The 24651-nt window shown below is 43.7% G+C and overlaps 1 protein-coding gene across 1 annotated transcript in view; it reads left to right on the top strand.

Moving 5' to 3' along the window:
- ZNF592 (zinc finger protein 592) overlaps positions 1 to 24651 on the top strand; it is a gene marked incomplete in the record, with an annotated part of 184163 nt that overhangs the window by 141059 nt on the left and 18453 nt on the right. The window contains 2 exon segments of the mRNA XM_053717265.1: positions 1109 to 1215; positions 2838 to 2991. Of these exon segments, the coding sequence (XP_053573240.1) occupies positions 1109 to 1215; positions 2838 to 2991 (261 nt within the window).

The following is a 24651-nucleotide window of genomic DNA, read 5'->3' as shown; positions in this document are numbered from 1 at the left end:
TGCAACTTGGTCTTCGCTTCATACTTTTTCCAAATTTTACAAATTTGACACTTTTGCTTCATCGGAGGCTATTTTTGGGAGAAAGGTTCTTCAGGCAGTGGTTCCTTCTGTATAAAGAGCCTGCCTATCCCTCCCGTCATCCGTGTACTTTTGCTTTGGTATTGGTATCCCAGAAGTAATGATGACCCGTGGACTGATCACACTTAACAGAAGAAAACATAATTTATGCTTACCTGATAAATTCCTTTCTTCTGTAGTGTGATCAGTCCACGGCCCGCCCTGTTTTTTAAGGCAGGTAAATATTTTTTAATTTATACTCCAGTCACCACTTCACCCTTGGCTTTTCCTTTCTCGTTGGTCCTTGGTCGAATGACTGGGAGTGACGTAGAGGGGAGGAGCTATATGCAGCTCTGCTGGGTGAATCCTCTTGCACTTCCTGTTGGGGAGGAGTAATATCCCAGAAGTAATGATGACCCGTGGACTGATCACACTACAGAAGAAAGGAATTTATCAGGTAAGCATAAATTATGTTTTTTAAGGTTTACTGTCCCTTTAACTTAATAGTAAACCATCTAATGTTACTCTAGAGGTTTTATGACATCATGCTAGATAAACCTTCCTGTAAAGACCACAGTCTCAATGTAGGACTGTGATAGGAAGTAATGGACATTGAAGAAACGTTTATTTAAAAAAACAAAAAAAAGGAAAAGTTAAAATCCATATAAAATGATGAATAAACATTGCAATTATTTCTTTTAAGTAAAAGCAACTATTTAGTGCTTTTTGTTATTACAACAATGAAACAGCCTGTTATATATATCTTTACGTTTAAACCACTGCTTAATGTGTGTTTTTTTTTTTTTTACAACAATGAAACTGTTTTATATCCCTTTAAATCAGTGTGTTTTACTTGGGATGTTGGGCAGCCAAAAAAAATGCATTTTAGAAGCACATTCAAATCTTAAAGCATTCTTGTAGTCTATGAAGGAAAACGACCTATCAATTTATATGCATCTGTTTGTATTATCAAGGTGTAAGGAAAATGCAGTTTTTTGTTTTTTTAGCTGGTCCTATACTTTCTTTAATGCATTTATTTTCTATCACACAGTCAATGAAGAGGTATCCTTGCAGGCAATGTGAAAGGTCTTTCAACTCCTCTGCTAGCTTACGAAGACACGTTCGAATCAACCATGACACAAAGAAGTTCACATGCTGGTAAAGTGTCCAGGGGAGTTGGGTGTCTTTTGGGAAATATTGATTACATCCATTTTTTAGAGCAGGGTTATTATAGTTAACAAAAACATTGAAAAAAAATAATTTGAAGAAACAAACGAAAACTAAACGATACTTTAAACAGTCTATGCAAAACTGAAATAAAACTATTAATTACCAAAAAATTATTTTTTTTGTTGAAATTCAGGCTTTATCACATGGCTGATGACATAGTGATATCTGGAAAACTATAGCCTAATAAGATATACAGTATCTGTCCTGTAGATGGTGCGTGAACAAGTAAAGGCTACGAATAGCCCTGCTACATAATGTTATGGCTGGTAGGAGAAGTCAGAACCTTGTGAAGGATTACTTTGAGTTAAGCTTTGACACAGGAGAGAGCTAGTGCACAGTTCTATTAAACCACAGCTTTTATGGCAAAGAGATAAAGGGGAAAATCCCACAAATCTTAAAGTACGTTTGTAAAGCTTCCATAGACAACAATACAAAAGTTATGGCTAAACATGAGGAAAGAGAGCATTTTCCTTTTATGTCCCTTTAAAATATAATTAATAAAACACATTAAAACAAAATAGAAATTTCTTCATACAGTGAAAACTAAACTCTAACAAAAAATTGCTTAGATTTGCTAAAACTAATCTGAAACTTCAATTGAATGTTGAAAAACTTAAAATAAAAGCAAATTTGAAAATCCTGCTGGAGTGACACACATTTTTCCTCTGATTTAAGCATAAATCACAGAAAACACAATCTAGCTGATAGAGATTAATATACATTAGTTATAATCGGACACACTGCAAATTTTCTGTATATTTTTAGGCATTGGCAACTAGAGACACAGCACTGGGTCCCTAAGTAAATTAACTAAAGGAACCTAAGAAGCAGTTAGATATATTTAGATATATATGATAAACCAACACACCCCAGGCAATACGTTAAGGGACATTGTACACTAGATTTTTCTTTGCATAAATGTTTTGTAGATGATCCATTTATATAGCCCACCTGGGAGTGTTTTTGAAAAAATGTACAGTTTTGCTCATTTTAAAATAACATTCTGCTGATTTTCAGACTCCTATCCAAGCCCCAAACTTTAAATGTATACTGATGTCTGCTAGCTCCTATATGTATAATAGGTCTTTTCATATGCGGGGGAGGGGGGAGTGTCTGCTCTTCCAAGCCCATTTCAGTGGGTATCCCAGCCTAACCTCTTCATCAGAGCTAAATTGGGAACTTCTAAGTAAGTCTTTAAAAGTTTTTTGTTTTTTTTTACTGTATTTTTATATCCATATCTTTTACATATTATTCTTTATAGTAGTGTCTGTTACATGCAGTATTATGAAAATTGGTGTTATGAAAATAATCAGATGCAAATGAAGAGTAAATGACTTGGGAAGTGGGGAGGAGTAGTGTCACAGTAAGGACAACCTTAGTCAATATAATGTGTGTACAAGCACCTTTTTAATGACTCAGTATTCTGGTTGGCTCAAAAGTCTCATATATGTTTTCAACTTCCTGTACTAATGATGCATAGCATTTGTAGGCTGTGAATTAGAAATATTTTTGTGGTCTTGAACATGAATGCATCATTCTGTATTTTCTAGTTACTGTCCAGACAAGCCAAACTTTGCCAAGCCATCCATGTTGGCCAATCACATCATCCTAATGCATGGGATAAAAAACCCTGAGCTCACCCAGGTACCAACAACTGCCACGTTGCCCCCAGACAAGCCCACTGTGAGTGAAGTTCAAAAGAAGGTAATGCTCATTCTTTTACTTATTTAGCTAATTGTGTTTTGCAATGCACCTTTTTATGTCCATTAATATTTGAGTTAATGTAAAAAGTTTTATATTTGTTTTTAGTTTCGGTTACCTGCTTCAAAATGTTAGGCTTTCCTTAATTTTGTTTCTTTTTTATGACACAATGAGTCCACGGATCATCTTAATTACTAATGGGATATTCACCTCCTGGTCAGCAGGAGACGGCAAAGAGCACCACAGCAAAGCTGTTAAATAGCTCCTCCCTTCCCTCCCACTCCAGTCATTCTCTTTGCCTTCATTAGTGATAGGAAGTGGCAAAGTGAGGTGTTAGAAAAGATTCTTCAATCAAGAGTTTATTATTTTTATAGTAGTACAAGATTGTGCTGCTTTGTCCTAGGGTATAGCCGTAATCCATATCAGTCTCTTCAGTAGAGCAGTGGTGGCTTTAGAGCAATGGGAACTTGTGGGACATAATTCTCACTTCGCCTCCCATATTTTGATAACCTGAGAGATATTTACTCAGGACTTTCGTTTACTTGCAGGTCCATGGGAGGGAGAGGGCCTCTTAAACCTGGGAACTGCCTTGCTGCCAGGCAGAAAATGAGGTAAGTGCTGACTTTATTTCTGGGGGAGAAAGAAGACTCAGAAAACGTTTGGGCACTTTAATTTTTTACAGCCCTCAGTGTAAGTGAGCTCTTTGAAAGGAGATTGTCCTAGTGTATTAAGGGACACAAGAAGGCAGCTTGAACGCAGACACTGGGGCTAAAGGCAGCCTGGACGCAGGCACTGGGGCTAGATGTACCAGGTGGCTCTCTTCTCCCGGCGGTTTCATAACTAATAATAACCGACCGGTAGATTACTTATGTACATTAATGAGCATGAAACAAAGACAGTGAGCTCAGTGTGAAAGTAAGGGTGTTTCACTGTAAGATTTTAGCGATCGGATCAGCAGCAATCTAACAAGGGAAGCTGATAAGTCTGCTAATTAATTCCTTGTGGCTTATTTTGGTTAAATAATCATGGCGACCGGGAGATGGATAATGAAACGCCCACGATGGGCAGAGCTTGTGTGGCGCCAAATTTGTTGCGCACCTCTTCTCTAGCACTTCCGGTTATCGGAAGGAACGGAGAATTTTAATTAGTTTTCTCCAACATTGGTGTGTCCGGTCCACGGCGTCATCCATTGCTTGTGGGATATTCTCCTCCCCTACAGGGAAAGGCAAGGAGAGCACACAGCAAGAGCTGTCCATATAGCTCCCCCTCTGGCTCCGCCCCCAGTCATTCTCCTTGCCGCTCTGAACAAGTAGCATCTCCACGGGGATGGTGAGGAGTTTGTGGTGTTAGTTGTAGTTTTTTATTTCTTCTATCAAGAGTTTGTTATTTTAAAATAGTGCTGGTATGTACTATTTACTCTGAAACAGAAAGAGATGAAGAGTTCTGTTTAAAAGAGGAGTATGATTTTAGCAGCAGTAACTAAAATCGATTGCTGTTCCCACACAGGACTGTTGAGATGAGAGAACTTCAGTTGGGGGGAACAGTTTGCAGACTTTTCTGCTCAAGGTATGACTAGCCATTTTCTAACAAGACTGTGTAATGCTGGAAGGCTGTCATTTTTCCCTCATGGAGATCGGTAAGCCATTTTCTTAGACTTAGAAAGAATAAAGGGCTTATTATGCGCTATTAACTGGTGGACACTCTTAAGGGCTAAATCGATTGTTTATTTAAGTTTTTATTTAAAGTTTGAAGTGGATTTCACACTTTTATTATTTGGGGAACGTTTTTTATCGCCAGGCACTAGTTAAGACACCTTCCCAGTCAGGAAGGGCCTTTCACTGTATTAGGCAGAGCCTCATTTTCGCGCCATTATTGTGCAGTTTCTTTTAAGTACAGTGCATGCAGATGCATGAGAGAGGGTCTGGTGTCCACTGAAAACGTTCCTAGAGGCTTGAAATACCCCCCTGGGATAGTTGAAGTCACAACAAAGGCTGTGGCTGGGACTGTAGTTTCCTCATTTTAAGGGTTAACAGCTTGAAAATTGGGGTGCAATACTTTGAATGCATTAAGACACTGTGGTGAAAATTTGGTAAAGATTGGATAATTCCTTCATAGTTTTTCACATATTCAGTAATAAAGTGTGCCCTGTTTAACATTTAAAGAAACAGTAACGGTTTTGTTTTAAAACGGTTTTTGTACTTTATTAACCAGTTTAAGCCTGTTTAACATGTCTGTACCTTCAGATAGATCATGTTCTGTATGTATGGAAGCCAATGTGGTTCCCCCTTCAAATATATGTGATAATTGTGCCATAGCGTCCAAACACAGTAAGGACAGTATTGTCACAAATAGTAAGGTTGCCCAGGATAATTCCTCAGATGAAGGAAGTAGAGATAGTTCTACATCTTCTCCTTCTGTGTCTATACCAGTTATGCCCGCGCAGGCGACCCCTAGTACTTCTAGCGCGCCAATGCTTGTTACTATGCAACAATTGACGGCAGTAATGGATAACTCCATAGCTAATATTTTATCCAAAATGCCAGCATTTCAGAGAAAACGCGATTGCTCTGTTTTAAACACTGTAGAGCAGGAGGGCGCTGATGATAAAAAAATTTTGTCATACCCTCACACCAGTCTGAAGTGGCAGTGAGGGAGGGTTTGTCAGATGGAGAAATTTCTGATACAGAAAGAATTTCTCAGCAGGCAGAACCTGATGTTGTGACATTTAAATTTAAATCAGAGCATCTCCGCGCATTACTTAAGGAGGTGCTATCTACTCTGGATGATTGTGACAATCTGGTCATCCCAGAAAACTTGTGCAAGATGGACAAGTTCCTAGAGGTCCCGGTGCACCCTGATGCCTTTCCGATACCTAAACGGGTGGCGGACATAGTGAATAAGGAGTGGGAGAAGCCAGGCATACCTTTTGTCCCTCCTCCTATATTTAAGAAATTGTTCCCTATGGTCGACCCCAGGAAGGACATATGGCAAACAGTCCCTAAGGTCGAGGGGGCGGTTTCTACACTAGCCAAACGCACGACCATTCCCATTGAGGACAATTGTGTTTTCAAAGATCCTATGGATAAAAAATTGGAGGGTTTGCTTAAAAAGATTTTTGTACAGCAAGGTTACCTCCTTCAACCTACTTCGTGCATTATTCCTGTCACTACAGCGGCGTGGTTCTGGTTCGAGGAACTGGAAAAGTCGCTCAGTAGGGAGACTCCGTATGAGGAAGTCATGGACAGAATTCACGCACTTAAGTTAGCTATTTCCTTTATTTTAGACGCCGCTTTGCAGTTAGCGAGATTAGCGGTGAAAAATTCAGGGTTTGCAATTGTGGCGCGCAGAGCGCTCTGGCTAAAGTCTTGGTCGGCAGATGTATCTTCCAAGACAAAATTGCTTAATATCCCTTTCAAAGGTAAGACCCTTTTTGGGCCAGAATTGAAAGAAATTATTTCAGACATCACTGGGGGAAAGGGCCATGCCCTCCCACAGGATAGGCCTTTCAAGGCTAAGAAAAAGTCCAATTTTCGTTCCTTTCGCATTTTCAGGAACGGACCGGTTTCTAACTCGGCAGCCTCTAGACAAGAGGGTAACGCTTCCCAGACTAAACCAGCTTGGAAACCAATGCAAGGCTGGAATAAGGGTAAACAGGCCAAGAAGCCTGCTGCTGCTGCTACCAAGACAGCATGAAGGGGTAGCCCCCGATCCGGGACCGGATCTAGTAGGGGTCAGACTCTCTCTCTTTGCTCAGGTTTGGGCAAGAGATTTTCAGGATCCCTGGGCACTAGAAATAGTCTCTCAGGGTTATCTTCTAGAATTCAAGGAACTACCCCCAAGGGGAAGGTTCCACATTTCTCACTTATCTTCAAACCAAATAAGTAGACAGGCATTCTTTCATTGTGTAGAAGACCTGTTAAAGATGGGAGTGATACACCCAGTTCCAACTGTGGAACAAGGTCAGGGTGTTTTACTCAAATCTGTTTATAGTTCCCAAAAAAGAGGGAACTTTCAGACCAATTCTGGATTTAAAAATTCTAAACAAATTTCTCAGAGTTCCATTGTTCAAAATGGAAACCATTCGAACAATTTTACCTACAATCCAGGAGGGTCAATATATGACTACCGTGGATTTAAAGGATGCGTATCTACATATTCCTATCCACAAAGATCATCATCCGTTCCTAAGGTTCGCCTTTCTGGACAAACATTATCAGTTCGTGGCTCTCCCATTCGGACTAGCCACTGCTCCCAGAATTTTCACAAAGGTGCTCGGGTCCCTTCTAGCGGTTCTAAGACCAAGGGGCATTGCAGTGGCACCTTATCTGGACGACATTCTAATTCAAGCGTCGTCTCTTTCCAAGGCAAAGGCTCATACAGACATTGTTCTAGCCTTTCTCAGATCTCACGGGTGGAAGGTGAACGTAGAAAAGAGTTCCCTGTCTTCATCGACAAGAGTTCCCTTTTTGGGAACAATAATAGATTCTTTTGAAATGAAGATCTTCCTGACAGAAGTCAGAAAGTCAAAGCTTCTAAACGCTTGTCAAGTTCTTCTCTCTATTCTGCAGCCTTCCATAGCTCAGTGCACGGAAATAGTAGGGTTGATGGTTGCAGCAATGGACATAGTTCCTTTTGCTCGAATTCATCTAAGACCATTACAACTGTGCATGCTCCAGTAGACAGGATCACCTGTCTCAGGGAATGAGTTTCTGCAGACCAAAGTGGGTCATTGTCACGACCGACGCCAGTCTATCAGGCTGGGGCGCGGTCTGGGATTCCATGAAAACTCAGGGTTTATGGTCTTGGGAAGAGTCTCTTCTCCCGATCAACATCCTGGAACTGAGAGCGATATTCAATGCTCTCCGGGCTTGGCCTCATCTAGCGAAGGCCGGATACATAAGATTCCAGTCAGATAACATGACGACTGTAGCTTACATCAACCATCAGGGAGGAACAAGGAGTTCCTTGGCGATGAGAGAGGTATCCAAGATCATCTAATGGGCGGAGGATCACTCCTGCCACCTATCTGCAATCCACATCCCAGGAGTAGACAACTGGGAGGCGGATTATCTGAGTCGTCAGATTTTCTATCCGGGGGAGTGGGAACTCCACCCGGAGGTGTTTGCCCAGTTGACTCAATTATGGGGCAGTCCAGACATGGATCTGATGGCGTCTCGTCAGAACTTCAAGGTTCCTTGCTACGGGTCCAGATCCAGGGATCCCAAGGCCACTCTAGTGGATGCATTAGTGGCGCCTTGGTCGTTCAACCTAGCTTATGCGTTTCCACCGTTCCCTCTCCTTCCCAGGCTTGTAGCCAGGATCAAACAGGAGAAGGCCTTGGTGATTCTGATAGCTCCTGTGTGGCCGCGCAGGACTTGGTATGCAGACCTGGTGAATATGTCATCGGCTCCACCATGGAAGCTACCTTTGAGTCAGGACCTTCTAGTACAAGGTCCATTCGAACATCCCAAATCTAATTTCTCTGCAGCTGACTGCTTGGAAATTGAACGCTTGATTTTATCCAAGCGTGGGTTTTCAAATTCTGTGATAGATACTCTGGTCCAAGCCAGAAAACCTGTGACTAGAAAGATTTACCATAAAATATGGAAAAAATATATCTGTTGGTGTGAATCCAAGGGATTCTCCTGGAGTAAAATTAAAATTCCTAAGATTCTTTCCTTTCTCCAAGAGGGTTTGGATAAAGGGTAGGCAGCTGTGCCAGATGTACAAGCTTTTGTACAGGTTTTGGTCAGAATCAAGCCTGTTTACAGACCCATGACTCCTCCTTGGAGTCTAAATTTAGTTCTTTCAGTTCTTCAAGGGGTTCCGTTTGAACCTTTACATTCCATAGATATTAAGTTACTATCTTGGAAAGTTCTGTTTTTGGTTGCTATTTCTTCTGCTAGAATTATCTGCTTTGCAGTGTGACCCACCCTATCTGGTGTTCCATTCAGATAAGGTTATTTTGCGTACCAAGCCTGGTTTTCTTCCAAAAGTTGTTTCCAACAAGAATATTAACCAGGAAATAGTTGTTCCCTCTCTGTGCCCGAATCCAGTTTCAAAGAAGGAACGTTTGTTACACAATTTAGATGTAGCCCGTGCTTTAAAGTTCTATTTAGAAGCAACAAAGAATTTTAGACAAACCTCATCCTTGTTTGTCGTTTACTCTGGTAAGAGGATAGGACAAAAAGCTATTGCTACCTCTCTTTCTTTCTGGCTGAAAAGCATTATCCGATTGGCTTATGAGACTGCCGGACGGCAGCCTCCTGAACGAATCACAGCTCACTCCACTAGGGCTGTGGCTTCCACATGGGCCTTCAAGAACAAGGCTTCTGTTAATCAGATATGTAAGGCAGCGACTTGGTCTTCTCTGCACACTTTTGCCAAATTTTACAAATTTGATATTTTTGCTTCTTCGGAGGCTGTTTTTGGGAGAAAGGTTTTGCAAGCCGTGGTGCCTTCTGTTTAGGTAACCTGATTTGCTCCCTCCCTTCATCCGTGTCCTAAAGCTTTGGTATTGGTTCCCATAAGTAATGGATGACGCCGTGGACCGGACACACCAATGTTGGAGAAAACAGAATTTATGCTTACCTGATAAATTACTTTCTCCAACGGTGTGTCCGGTCCACGGCCCGCCCTGGTTTTTTAATCAGGTTTGAAAAATGTTCTTTTATACACTACAGTCACCACGGCACCCTATAGTTTCTCCTTTTTCTCCTAACCGTCGGTCGAATGACTGGGGGGCGGAGCCAGAGGGGGAGCTATATGGACAGCTCTTGCTGTGTGCTCTCCTTGCCTTTCCCTGTAGGGGAGGAGAATATCCCACAAGTAATGGATGACGCCGTGGACCGGACACACCGTTGGAGAAAGTAATTTATCAGGTAAGCATAAATTCTGTTTTTTTGCGCCTGGGGTTAGGTGCTTAGTGAACGCACAGACATTTAGAGAAGCGCGCCCCTTGTTGGAAGAGCTCATAGAGGAGGAACATACGGACAGTTCCTGGCTGCTCAGTGACAGCTTAGTGCTGAAGTCTCCTGATGCAGTATCTCTCTTTTCTAGCACTTCCGTTTTTCGGAAGAGAGGAAGACCTTTAGGTTAGAGTGGTTGCGTTTAGACAACGCTCCAACGGATTCAATTTGTGCAGAAAGCCTGACAGGCACCTCAGCTGTGTTAAGCTGAGGCGTAGAGGTTTTTTTTCAATACTTATACCGCATGTACCTACTCATATACCGCATGTACCTAGCCATTTCTGCCCATTTACAAAAAAAAAAAGTTACTCTTTAAAATTTAAAGAGATGGTAACGGTGGTTTATGTGTTAAACTTTATTAAATAAAGTTAAGACCTTTATTTGATCATCTTTTATCTGTTCCCTATGTTGTGAGAGAACTACCACTTAAATAAAAGGTTTCTCTTTTAGATTTAAATAGATGGTAACGGTTTTGATATAGCCCACACATGCAGTGCCCTGTGTCTCATCACTAATTCCACCTGGAATTATTTGACAAGACGTTGCTTCCTAAGATCGTTGATGCGATCTTTGATGCATTGTCTGTTTTTCCAAGGCTACGGGAAAACACTTGAGGAAATGTAAGTAGCTATTCCGAATTTTCTTCTCTGAAGCCTGAGGAAGAGGATACTTTGGTAGTATATAAGGGGAAAATCTCAGACTCTGTCTGTTTAATTCCTTTGTTTGATGCTGAAGTGTTTTCTTTCAGTTTAAACTTGAACACCTCAGTTTGTCACTTTGGGAGGTTTTGTTTCCCCGGACGCAGCAGACATCACCGGCGTAGTCAATCCTAATATGTCCAGTAAACTTTAAAAGGATAGAGAGAAACTGGGTTCCCCTTTTCTCTTGTTAAGTGTGTTCAGTCCACGGGTCATCCATTACTTATGGGATATATTCTCCTTCCCAACAGGAAGTTGCAAGAGGATCACCCTAGCAGAGCTGCTATATAGCTCCTCCCCTCACATGTCATATCCAGTCATTCTCTTGCAACCCTCAACAAAGAAGGAGGTCGCGAGAGGAGTTGGAGTTTTTACTTAATTATTCTTCAATCAAAAGTTTGTTATTTTAAAATGACACCGGAGTGTGCCGTTTTTTGTATCTCAGGCAGTATTTGGAGAAGAATCTGCCTGCGTTTTTCTATGATCTTAGCAGACGTAACTAAGATCCGCTGGCTGTTCTCGACATTCTGAGGAGTAGGGTAACTTCAGAAAGAGGGGAATAGCATGCGGGGTCCCCCGCAAATGAGGTATGTGCAGTACATTATTTTCTGGGAATGGAATTGACTAAGAAAATACTGCTGTTACCCACATGATGTAAGTACAGCCTTAAATGCAGTAGTAGCGACTGGTATCAGGCTGATAAATGTATGCGCAGTTGAGTTATTTTCTAGGGACTAGAATTTGACTGAGAAAATACTGTTAATACTGAAATAATGTTTAAGCCTTATCTGCAGTGGAAGCAACTGGTAGCAGGCTTAGTGATAACTTTGCATGACATTCAAATTGTTGTTTTTAAAACGTTTACTGGCATGTTATTCGTTTGGTGAGGTACTTTGGTGATAAATCTTTTTGGGCATGATTTTTTTCCACATGGCTAACGTTTTTTCTGCATAGAAACCGTTATATCAGGTCTCCCACTGTTGTAATATGAGTGGGAGGGACCTTGTTTTAGCGCCTTGTTGCGCAGTTAAAATTATAGCACAGTCTTCCTGTTTCTTCCTCCTTGATCCAGGACGTCTCTAGAGAGCTCAGGGGTCTTCAGAATTCGTTTTTGAGGGAGGTAATCAGTCACAGCAGATCTGTGACAGTGTGTTTGACTGTGATAAAAGCGTTAAATCTTAATTTGATATCGGTTTTTGGGTATTGAGGGGTTAATCATCCTTTTGCTAATGGGTGCAATCCTCTGCTAATTAATACATTTCTCGTTAAGAATTGTTCACTATAACTGAATTAGTTTTCTTTGTTATTCAACTGTGTTTTTAAAAGCGCTGCAGCGTTTTTTATATTGCTGGTAAACTTATTGAAAGTGATTTCCAAGCTTGTTAGCTTCATTGCTAGTCTGTTTAAACATGTCTGATACAGAGGAATCTGCTTGTTCATTATGTTCAAAAGCCGATGTGGAGCCCAATAGAAATATGTGTACCAATTGTATTGATATTACTTTGAATAAAAGTCAATCTGTACCGATAAAGAAATTATCACCAGACAACGAGGGGGAAGTTATGCCGTCTAACTCTCCTCACGTGTCAGTACCTGCGTCTCCCGCTCGGGAGGTGCGTACGATTGAGGCGCCAAGTACATCAAGGCCCTTACAAATCACTTTACATGATATGGCTAATGTTATGAAATTAAGAGGCAAGCGCGATAGCTCTGGGTTAAGGACAGAGCGCACTGATGACACGAGAGCCATGTCCGATACTGCGTCACAATTTGCAGAACATGAGGACGGTGAGCTTCATTCTGTCAGTGACGGTTCTGATCCGGGGAGACCGGATTCAGAAATTTTAAATTTAAGCTTGAGAACCTCCGCGTGTTATTAGGGGAGGTGTTAGCGGCTCTGAATGATTGCGACACGGTGGCAATCCCAGAGAAATTATGTAGGTTGGATAGATACTATGCGGTACCGGTGTGTACTGACGTTTTTCCTATACCAAAAAGGCTTACAGAAATTATTAGTAAGGAGTGGGATAGACCCGGTGTGCCCTTTTCCCCTCCTCCGATATTTAGAAAAATGTTCCCTATAGACGCCACCACACGAGACTTATGGCAGACGGTCCCTAAGGTGGAGGGAGCAGTTTCTACTTTAGCCAAGCGTACCACTATCCCGGTGGAGGATAGCTGTGCTTTTTCAGATCCAATGGATAAAAAATTAGAGGGTTACCTTAAGAAAATGTTTGTTCAACAAGGTTTTATATTGCAGCCTCTTGCATGCATTGCGCCTGTCACGGCTGCAGCGGCATTCTGGTTTGAGTCTCTGGAAGAGGCGATTCGCACAGCACCATTGGATGAGACTTTGAGCAAAGTTAGAACGCTTAAACTGGCTAATGCGTTTGTTTCGGATGCTGTAGTGCATTTAACCAAACTTACGGCTAAAAATTCCGGATTCGCCATACAGGCGCGCAGGGCGCTATGGCTTAAATCCTGGTCAGCAGATGTAACTTCTAAGTCTAAACTACTTAACATTCCTTTCAAAGGGCAGACCTTATTCGGGCCCGGCTTGAAGGAAATTATTGCTGACATTACGGGAGGTAAGGGCCACACCCTTCCTCAAGACGGGGCCAAATCAAAGGCCAAACAGTCTAATTTTCGTGCCTTTCGTAAATTCAAGGCAGGAGCAGCATCAACTTCCTCCGCTCCATAACAGGAAGGAACTACTGCTCGTTACAGACAGGGTTGGAAAGGCAACCAGTCATGGAACAAGGGCAAGCAGGCCAGAAAGCCTACTTCCGCCCCTAAGACAGCATGAAGTCAGGGCCCCCTTTCCGGAGACAGATCTAGTGGGGGGCAGACTTTCTCTCTTCGCCCAGGCCTGGGCAAGAGACGTACAGGATCCCTGGACGTTGGAGATTATATCTCAGGGATACCTTCTGGATTTCAAAACTTCTCCTCCACAAGGGAGGTTTCATCTGTCAAGGTTATCAACAAACCTAGTAAAGAAAGAGGCATTTCTACAATGTGTACAAGACCTCTTAGTGATGGGAGTGATCCACCCAGTTCTGCGAACGGAACGAGGACAAGGGTTTTACTCAAATCTATTTGTGGTTCCCAAAAAAGAGGGAACCTTCAGACCAATCTTAGACTTAAAAATCTTAAACAAATTCCTAAGGGTTCCATCGTTCAAGATGGAAACCATTCGGACCATCCTGCCCATGATCCAAGAGGGTCAATATATGACCACAGTGGACTTAAAGGATGCCTACCTTCACATACCGATTCACAAAGATCATTATCGGTACCTAAGATTTGCCTTTCTAGACAGGCATTACCAGTTTGTAGCTCTTCCCTTCGGGTTAGCTACGGCCCCGAGAATTTTTACAAAGGTTCTGGGCTCACTTCTGGCGGTACTAAGACCACGAGGCATAGCGGTGGCTCCGTACCTAGACGACATTCTGATTCAAGCGTCAAGTTTTCAAAATGCGAAGTCTCATACAGAGATAGTTCTAGCATTTCTGAGGTCGCATGGGTGGAAAGTGAACGTGGAAAAGAGTTCTCTGTTCCCGCTCACAAGGGTTCCTTTTCTAGGGACTCTTATAGATTCTGTAGAGATGAAGATTTACCTGACTGAGTCCAGGTTATCAAAGATTCTCAATGCCTGCCGTGCCCTTCACTCCACCCCAAGCCCATCAGTGGCTCAGTGTATGGAGGTAATCGGCTTGATGGTCGCGGCAATGGACATAGTGCCATTTGCGCGCCTGCATCTCAGACGGCTGCAACTATGCATGCTAAGTCAGTGGAACGGGGATTACTCAAATCTGTCCCCTTTGCTAAATCTGGACCAGGAGACCAGAGATTCTCTTCTCTGGTGGTTGTCACGGGTTCATCTGTCCGAAGGAATGACCTTTCGCAGACCAGATTGGACGATTGTAACAACAGATGCCAGCCTTCTAGGCTGGGGAGCAGTCTGGAACTCCCTGAAGGCTCAGGGATCGTGGACTCAGGAGGAGAAACTCCTACCAATCAACATTCTAGAATTAAGAGCAATATTCAATGCTCTTCTAGCTTGGCCTCAGTTAGCAACACTGAGGTTCATCAGGTTTCAGTCGGACAACATCACGACTGTGGCTTACATCAATCATCAAGGGGGAACCAGGAGTTCCCTAGCGATGTTGGAAGTCTCGAAGATAATTCGCTGGGCAGAGTCACACTCTTGCCACCTGTCAGCGATCTACATCCCAGGTGTGGAGAACTGGGAAGCGGATTTTCTAAGTCGCCAGACTTTTCATCCGGGGGAGTGGGAACTACACCCGGAGGTATTTGCTCAACTGATTCGTTGTTGGGGCAAACCGGATCTGGATCTTATGGCATCTCGCCAGAACGCCAAGCTTCCTCGTTACGGATCCAGGTCCAGGGACCCAGGAGCGGTGCTGGTAGATGCACTTGCAGCCCCTTGGGTTTTCAACATAGCTTATGTGTTTCCACCTTTTCCGTTGCTACCTCGACTGATTGCCAGGATCAAACAGGAGAGAGCATCAGTGATTCTGATAGCGCCTGCGTGTCCACGCAGGACCTGGTATGCAGACCTAGTGGACATGTCGTCCTGTCCACCATGGTCTCTACCTCTGAGGCAGGACCTTCTAATTCAGGGTCCTTTCAACCATCCAAACCTAATTTCTCTGAGGCTGACTGCTTGGAGATTGAACGCTTGATTCTATCAAAGCGTGGGTTTTCGGATTCGGTTATTGATACATTGATACAGGCTCGGAAACCTGTTACCAGAAAAATTTACCATAAGATATGGCGTAAATATTTATATTGGTGTGAATCCAAGAGTTACTCATGGAGTAAGGTTAGGATTCCTAGGATATTGGCTTTTCTACAAGAGGGTTTAGAAAAGGGCTTATCCGCTAGTTCACTAAAGGGACAGATTTCTGCTCTGTCTATTCTTTTACACAAGCGTCTGGCAGGGAATCCAGACGTCCAGGCTTTTTGTCAGGCTTTGGCTAGGATTAAGCCTGTGTTTAAGGCTGTTGCTCCTCCGGGGAGCTTAAACTTGGTTCTTAAAGTTCTTCAGGGTGTTCCGTTTGAACCCCTTCATTCCATCGATATTAAGCTTTTATCTTGGAAAGTTCTGTTTTTGATGGCTATTTCCTCGGCTCGAAGAGTCTTGGAAAGTTCTGTTTTTGATGGCTATTTCCTCGGCTCGAAGAGTCTCGGAGTTATCTGCCTTACATTGTGATTCTCCTTATCTGATCTTTCATTCAGACAAGGTAGTCCTGCGTACTAAACCTGGGTTTTTGCCTAAGGTTGTTTCTAACAGGAATATCAATCAAGAGATTGTTGTTCCATCTTTGTGTCCTAATCCTTCTTCAAAGAAGGAACGTCTTTTTGCATAATCTAGACGTGGTCCGTGCCCTGAAGTTCTACTTACAGGCAACTAAAGATTTTCGACAAACTTCTTCCCTGTTTGTCGTTTACTCTGGACAGAGGAGAGGTCAAAAGGCTTCGGCTACCTCTCTCTCTTTTTGGCTTCGTAGCATAATACGTTTAGCCTATGAGACTGCTGGACAGCAGCCTCCTGAAAGAATTACAGCTCATTCCACTAGAGCTGTGGCTTCCACTTGGGCCTTTAAAAATGAGGCCTCTGTTGAACAGATTTGCAAGGCTGCAACTTGGTCTTCACTTCATACTTTTTCCAAATTTTACAAATTTGACACTTTTGCTTCTTCGGAGGCTGTTTTTGGGAGAAAGGTTCTACAGGCAGTGGTTCCTTCTGTTTAATGTTCCTGCCTTGTCCCTCCCTTCATCCGTGTACTTTAGCTTTGGTATTGGTATCCCATAAGTAATGGATGACCCGTGGACTGAACACACTTAACAAGAGAAAACATAATTTATGCTTACCTGATAAATTTATTTCTTTTGTAGTGTGTTCAGTCCACGGCCCGCCCTGTCTTTTGAGGCAGGTTCTAAATTTTAAATTATAACTCCAGTCACCACTGCACCCTATAGTTTCTCCTTTCTCATCTTGTTTCGGTCGAGTGACTGGATATGACATGTGAGGGGAGGAGCTATATAGCAGCTCTGCTTGGGTGATCCTCTTGCAACTTCCTGTTGGGAAGGAGAATATATCCCATAAGTAATGGATGACACGTGGACTGAACACACTACAAGAGAAATAAATTTATCAGGTAAGCATAAATTATGTTTTTTCTCTAGATATAGCAGACTCTATCAAGGAGTCTTGTCAATGGTACCCAGGGAATATGTGTACGTCAGAGTTTATAACTACCTGCGGTTTGTATTGCTTGTCGCCAGTACGGTGACTTACCGTTTTTATGCGTTGTCTGATTCTATTCGGACAGACACTCCTCTTGTTGAAATCCAGGATAGGATTAAGGCAATTAATTTTGCCAACTCCTTTATTTCAAAAGCTCCACTTCAGAGTTTAAGCTTAGATTTTGGGCTTTGCTTCATGGTCCGCAGAGCGTTAGAGGAAAGATATTGGTCTGAGGATGCCTCATTTGAGTATAATCTTTGGTGATTCCCTACGAGGGAAGGACCTTGTTTGGACCTGTTTTAACGGAAGGTCTCTCTGATATTACGAGAGGTAAGGGACATTCCTTCCCTCAGGATAAGAAAACAGTCGTCAGTCGTGTAGTTAAGTTCCTTTCGAAATTTCATGGGAAGTCGTTCAATTTTTTTTGCCAAGCAGGAGCAGTCTAAACTTTCCTGGCGAACCAGTCAATCTTGGAATAGGGGAAAGCAATCAAAGAATCCTGCTGGTGAACCAAAGACAGTGGGATAGACCTGCCACCAATCTGAGAGGACTCTGTATCCTAGGGATACAATATGGAGCTTAGGACTTTTTCTCCCAGGGGAGGGTCTTTGCTTTCAAGATTATCTGCAGAAGAAGAGAGGCGTTCTTACTCTGCGTTTGAGACCGCTCTGTCATGGGAGTGATAGTTCCTGTTCGGATTCAGGAACAGGGTCTGGGGGAACCTTCGGATCTATTTTAGATCCCAGGAGTCTTAAAAATTCCTCAGAGTACCGTCCTTCAGATGGAAGCTATTTCTTCCATTCTTCCTTGATTAAGAGGGTCAATCTATGAGAACTGTGGATTTAAAGACACGTATTTGCATGTTTCCACAACAAGCAAGTTCCTTCACGGATATGTCGTTATCCTTCCCGAGATCTCTCGGACGGAAGGTAAATTTGGGAAAGAGTTCCTTAGCCCCAAGTAAAAGGGTTTCTTTTGTGGGAACAATAATAGATTCTCTATAAATGATGATTTTCCGGACAGTAGTCAGGAAATCAAAGATTTTCAGTACTTGGCTCTTTTTAGTTCACTCCTCGGCCTTCAGTGGCTCAGTGCATGGTGGTAATAGGGCTGATGGTAGCGGCAATGGACATCATCCCGTTTGCTAGGTTCCATCTCGGACCTCTGTGTGACGGATACCCCGGCTACCCCGACTGGGTAGCTCCGCCAAACGGGTCCTGCTTCCTCACCTCCGACTGCAGCTATGTAGCTGGCAAGTGACCACAGCCTGTAGCCACCCCTGAAGCCCGACAGCATCAGTACCCAGGGTCCCACCCTGTGGCAGACTCCAGCTACCCAGACTGGGTAGCTCTGCCTGATGATCCTTTCTCTGCCTGGAACAGGCTGCTATGTAGCCCAGGAAAGTGATTTTAGCTGGAGCCAACCCAAATAACTAGACAGACTAGCATTCAGGTTAAACAAGAACTGAACTTTATTGTAAAACATGCTCTCCTTTTATACACATAGCTCATCTTGATAACACAAAGGACAATCCCACAATTTTCCCGCCATGCCCGCCCCTCCAGACAGCCGGCACCTCCATAGGAGTCACAGTCTCACTTAATCCCAATACCTAGGGGTGGCGTTTTCGGGTGATCCCGGTGGAGCGGCGGCACTTCCAGGGAGTCATTTTAAAGCTCTCGGTCCCCAGATGCCACAGTCCAAAAATCAGCATGACCGGAGTTACAGTCCGTTGAAGTTATGGGGTTAGGGGTGTCCAAAACCCCCAGTTCCCAAAGGAGCTCCCCTCTGATAATTGCCACAGTTCTTGTCCTCCCTAGTGGCTACCAATCTCCAAAAGAGCGGAGGTCTGGGACAAAAAGGGCTGCTGGAGCGACCAGGGGTAAAGTTAGCGGGTGTCCTGCTGTCCTGTGGCCGACCGGGAGTTCCAGGAGCCCGGCCAGCCTGAGAGGAGTTAGGCGGGTGTCCTTTGTGAGGCAGCCGACCGGGAGTTCCAGAAGCCCGGCGAGCCTAGGAGGGTTTTCCTGGTCATACACCAACTCTCCACAAAACAAGCAAACAAAAGCTTCCATAGATTGTGGTTGCTCTGAGGAGCCCAAAACCACTGAGAAACAACAGGGGTGAGGTTGTAGGGGGGGTGGTATCTGTGACACTCTGCAGTTAAATATGCTAAGGCAATGGAGCGGAAATTATGCGAATTTGTCTGCTCGAATACTTTTGGAGCAGGAGATAAGGGATTGTCTTTTATGGTGGTTGTCTCGGGATCATCTCTCCCAGGGAACCTGCTTTCGCAAACCATATGGGGTGATTGTGACAACAGACGTCAAACTTCTAGGATGGGGACCAGTCTGGGGCTCCTTAAAGGCTCAGGGAATTTGGACTCATCCTATAAACAATCAGGGAGGAACGAGGAGTTCCTTAGCGATGACAGAGGTAACCAAAATTATCCAGTGGGCGGAAGCCCACTCTTGCGGTCTGTCAGCGACCCACATCCCAGAGGGGGAAAACTGGGAGGCGGTCTTCCTGAGCAGGCAGACCTTTCATCCGGAGGAGTGGGACCTCCATCCGGAAGGGTTTTCCAGTCTGATTTTCAAATGGGGTCAGCCGGAATTGGATCTCATAGCATCTCGGCAGAATGCCAAGATACTGAGGTACAGTTCAGGGACCCTCAGGCGGTAATAGTAGTTGCCCTGACTGTACCTTGGATCTTCGGTGTAACATACCTATTTCCTCCGTTTGCTATTCTTCCTCGGGTGATTGCCCGAATCAAGCAGGAGAGGGCCTTGGTGATCCTCATTGCACCGACTTGGCCTTGCAGGATTTGGTATGCAGATCTGGTGGACATGTCGTCTCTACCACCTTAGAGACTTCCGTTGGGGATAGGACTTTCTAATTCAAGGGCCTCTTCTTCACCCAAGTCTAGTTTCTTGGAAGCTGACTGCTTGGAGTTTGAACGCTTAATTTTAGTCAAGCGGGGATTTTCGGAATCGGTCATAGAGACCATGAGTCAGGTTCGTAAACCTGTAACTAGTAAGATTTACCATAAGATTTGGCGTAAAATTCTCTATTGGTGTGAATCCAAGGTCTTCTCCTGGAGTAGAGTTAGGATTTCTAGATTTTTGTCCTTTCTCCAGTGAACACTGCATAATCAACAAATGCAAGATAAGAAGACAATGCAATAACACTTAGTCTGAACACTTAGTCTGAACAATTTTAAAACATATGTCTTTTTCCACTCCCCCTGTATCATGTGACAGCCATCAGCCAATCACAAATGCAAACACGTACCATGTGATAGCCATCAGCCATTCACAAATGCATGCACACTTATTCTTGCACATGCTCAGTAGGAGCTGGTGACTCAAAAAGTTTAAATATAAAAACACACTGCACATTTTTGTTAATGGAAGTAAATTGGAAAGTTGTTTAAAATGGCATGCTCTATCTGAATAATGAAAGTTTAATTTCTCCAACATAGGTGTGTCCGGTCCACGGCGTCATCCTTACTTGTGGGATATTCTCTTCCCCAACAGGAAATGGCAAAGAGCCAGCAAAGCTGGTCACATGATCCCTCCTAGGCTCCGCCTACCCCAGTCATTCTCTTTGCCGTTGTACAGGCAACATCTCCACGGAGATGGCTTAGAGTTTTTTAGTGTTTAACTGTAGTTTTTATTATTCAATCAAGAGTTTGTTATTTTAAAATAGTGCTGGTATGTACTATTTACTCTGAAACAGAAAAGAGATGAAGATTTCTGTTTGTATGAGGAAAATGATTTTAGCAACAGTTACTAAAATCCATGGCTGTTCCACACAGGACTGTTGAGAGGAATTAACTTCAGTTGGGGGAACAGTGAGCAGTCTTTTGCTGCTTGAGGTATGACACATTCTAACAAGACGATGTAATGCTGGAAGCTGTCATTTTCCCTATGGGATCCGGTAAGCCATTTTTATTCAGACAGTAAATAAGGGCTTCACAAGGGTTTATTAAGACTGTAGACATTTTCTGGGCTAAATCGATCATATTTACACATATTTAGCCTTGAGGAATCATTTAATCTGGGTATTTTTTGTAAAATAATATCGGCAGGCACTGTTTTAGACACTTTATTCTATAGGGGCTTTCCCTAATCATAGTCAGAGCCTCATTTTCGCGCCGGTATGGCGCACTTGTTTTTGAGAACAGCATGGCATGCAGCTGCATGTGTGTGGAGCTCTGATACATAGAAAAGTCTTTCTGAAGGCATCATTTGGTATCGTATTCCCCTTTGGGCTTGGTTGGGTCTCAGCAAAGCAGATTCCAGGGACTGTAAAGGGGTTAAATATAAAAACGGCTCCAAAGAATGGGACAGGCCCGGTATACCTTTCGTACCTCCCCCCATATTTAAAAAATTGTTTCCTATAGTCGACCCCAGAAAGGACTTATGGCAGACAGTCCCCAAGGTCGAGGGGGCGGTTTCTACTCTAAACAAGCGCGCCACTATACCCATAGAAGATAGTTGTGCTTTCCAAGATCCTATGGATAAAAAATTAGGTTTGCTAAAAAAGATGTTTGTTCAGCAAGGTTACCTTCTACAACCAATTGCATGCATTGTCCCTGTCACTACAGCCGCGTGTTTCTGGTTCGATGAGCTAGAAAAGGCGATTATTAGTAATTCTTCTTCTTATGAGGAGATTATGGACAGAATTCGTGCTCTTAAATTGGCTAATTCTTTCACCCTAGACGCCACCTTGCAATTGGCTAGGTTAGCGGCGAAAAATTCTGGGTTTGCTATTGTGGCGCGCAGAGCGCTTTGGTTAAAATCTTGATCAGCGGATGCGTCTTCCAAGAACAAATTGCTTGACATTCCTTTCAAGGGGAAAACACTGTTTGGCCCTGACTTGAAAGAGATTATCTCTGATATCACTGGGGGCAAGGGCCACGCCCTTCCTCAGGATAGGTCTTTCAAGGCCAAAAATAAACCTAATTTTCGTCCCTTTCGCTGAAACGGACCAGCCCCAAGTGCTATGTCCTCTAAGCAGGAGGGTAATACTTCTCAAGCCAATCCAGCCTGGAGACCTATGCAAGGCTGGAACAAAGGAAAGCAGGCCAAGAAACCTGCCACTGCTCCCAAGACAGCATGAGATGCGGGCCCCCCGATCCGGGACCGGATTTGGTGGGGGGCAGACTCTCTCTCTTCACTCAGGCTTGGCCAAGAGATGTTCTGGATCCTTGGGCGCTAGAAATAGTCTCCCAAGGTTATCTTCTGGAAGTAATTCATCCTGTTCCATTAAGAGAACGAGGGATGGGGTTCTACTCCAATCTGTTCGTAGTTCCCAAAAAAGAGGGAACATTCAGACCAATCTTAGATCTCAAGATCCTAAACAAGTTTCTCAAGGTTCCATCGTCCAAAATGGAAACCATTCGAACAATCCTCCCATCCAGGAAGGTCAATTCTTGACCACGGTGGATTTAAAGGATGCGTATCTACATATTCCTGTCCACAAGGAACATCATCGGTTCCTAAGGTTCGCATTCCTGGACAAACATTACCAGTTCGTGGCGCTTCCTTTCGGATTAGCCACTGCTCCAAGGATTTTCTCAAAGGTACTAGGGTCCCTTCTGGCGGTGCTAAGACCAAGGGGCATTGCTGTAGTACCTTACTTGGACGACATTCTGATTCAAGCGTCGTCCCTTCCTCAAGCAAAGGCTCACACGGACATAGTCCTGGCCTTTCTCAGATCTCACGGATGGAAAGTGAACGTGGAAAAGAGTTCTCTATCTCCGTCGACAAGAGTTCCCTTCTTGGGAACAATAATAGACTCCTTAGAAATGAGGATTTTTCTGACAGAGACCAGAAAAACAAAACTTCTAAACTCTTGTCGGATACTTCATTCCGTTCCTCTTCCTTCCATAGCGCAGTGCATGGAAGTGATAGGTTTGATGGTAGCGGCAATGGACATAGTTCCTTTTGCGCGCATTCATCTAAGACCATTACAACTGTGTATGCTCAGTCAGTGGAATGGGGACTATACAGACTTGTCTCCGAAGATACAAGTAAATCAGAGGACCAGAGACTCACTCCGTTGGTGGCTGTCCCTGGACAACCTGTCACAAGGGGTGACCTCCCGCAGACCAGAGTGGGTCATTGTCACGACCGACGCCAGTCTGATGGGCTGGGGCGCGGTCTGGGGATCCCTGAAAGCTCAGGGTCTTTGGTCTCGGGAAGAATCTCTTCTACCGATAAATATTCTGGAACTGAGAGCGATATTCAATGCTCTCAAGGCTTGGCCTCAGCTAGCGAGGGCCAAGTTCATACGGTTTCAATCAGACAACATGACGACTGTTGCGTACATCAACCATCAGGGGGGAACAAGGAGTTCCCTGGCGATGGAAGAAGTGACCAGAATCATTCAATGGGCGGAGACTCGCTCCTGCCACCTGTCTGCAATCCACATCCCAGGAGTGGAAAATTGGGAAGCGGATTTTCTGAGTCGTCAGACATTGCATCCGGGGGAGTGGGAACTCCATCCGGAAATCTTTGCCCAAATCACTCAACTGTGGGGCATTCCAGACATGGATCTGATGGCCTCTCGTCAGAACTTCAAGGTTCCTTGCTACGGGTCCAGATCCAGGGATCCCAAGGCGACTCTAGTAGATGCACTAGTAGCACCTTGGACCTTCAAACTAGCCTATGTATTCCCGCCGTTTCCTCTCATCCCCAGGCTGGTAGCCAGGATCAATCAGGAGAGGGCGTCGGTGATCTTGATAGCTCCTGCGTGGCCGCGCAGGACTTGGTATGCAGATCTGGTGAATATGTCATCGGCTCCACCATGGAAGCTACCTTTGAGACGAGACCTTCTTGTTCAAGGTCCGTTCGAACATCCGAATCTGGTCCCACTCCAGCTGACTGCTTGGAGATTGAACGCTTGATCTTATCAAAGCGAGGGTTCTCAGATTCTGTTATTGATACTCTTGTTCAGGCCAGAAAGCCTGTAACTAGAAAAATTTACCACAAAATTTGGAAAAAATATATCTGTTGGTGTGAATCTAAAGGATTCCCTTGGGACAAGGTTAAGATTCCTAAGAGTCTATCCTTCCTTCGAGAAGGATTGGAAAAAGGATTATCTGCAAGTTCCTTGATGGGACAGATTTCTGCCTTGTCTGTGTTACTTCACAAAAAGCTGGCAGCTGTGCCAGATGTTCAAGCCTTTGTTCAGGCTCTGGTTAGAATCAAGCCTGTTTACAAACCTTTGACTCCTCCTTGGAGTCTCAACTTAGTTCTTTCAGTTCTTCAGGGGGTTCCGTTTGAACCCTTACATTCCGTTGATATTAAGTTATTATCTTGGAAAGTTTTGTTTTTGGTTGCAATTTCTTCTACTAGAAGAGTTTCAGAATTATCTGCTCTGCAGTGTTCTCCTCCTTATCTGGTGTTCCATGCAGATAAGGTGGTTTTACGTACTAACCTGGTTTTCTTCCAAAAGTTGTTTCTAACAAAAACATTAACCAGGAGATAGTCGTGCCTTCTCTGTGTCCGAAACCAGTTTCGAAGAAGGAACGTTTGTTGCACAATTTGGATGTTGTTCGCGCTCTAAAATTCTATTTAGATGCTACAAAGGATTTTAGACAAACATCTTCCTTGTTTGTTGTTTATTCTGGTAAAAGGAGAGGTCAAAGAGCAACTTCTACCTCTCTCTCTTTTTGGATTAAAAGCATCATCAGATTGGCTTACGAGACTGCCGGACG

This window comes from Bombina bombina, chromosome 6 (assembly GCF_027579735.1).
Source record: "Bombina bombina isolate aBomBom1 chromosome 6, aBomBom1.pri, whole genome shotgun sequence".
Lineage (NCBI taxonomy): Eukaryota > Metazoa > Chordata > Amphibia > Anura > Bombinatoridae > Bombina > Bombina bombina.
This window is presented reverse-complemented; position numbering and strand designations above follow the sequence as displayed.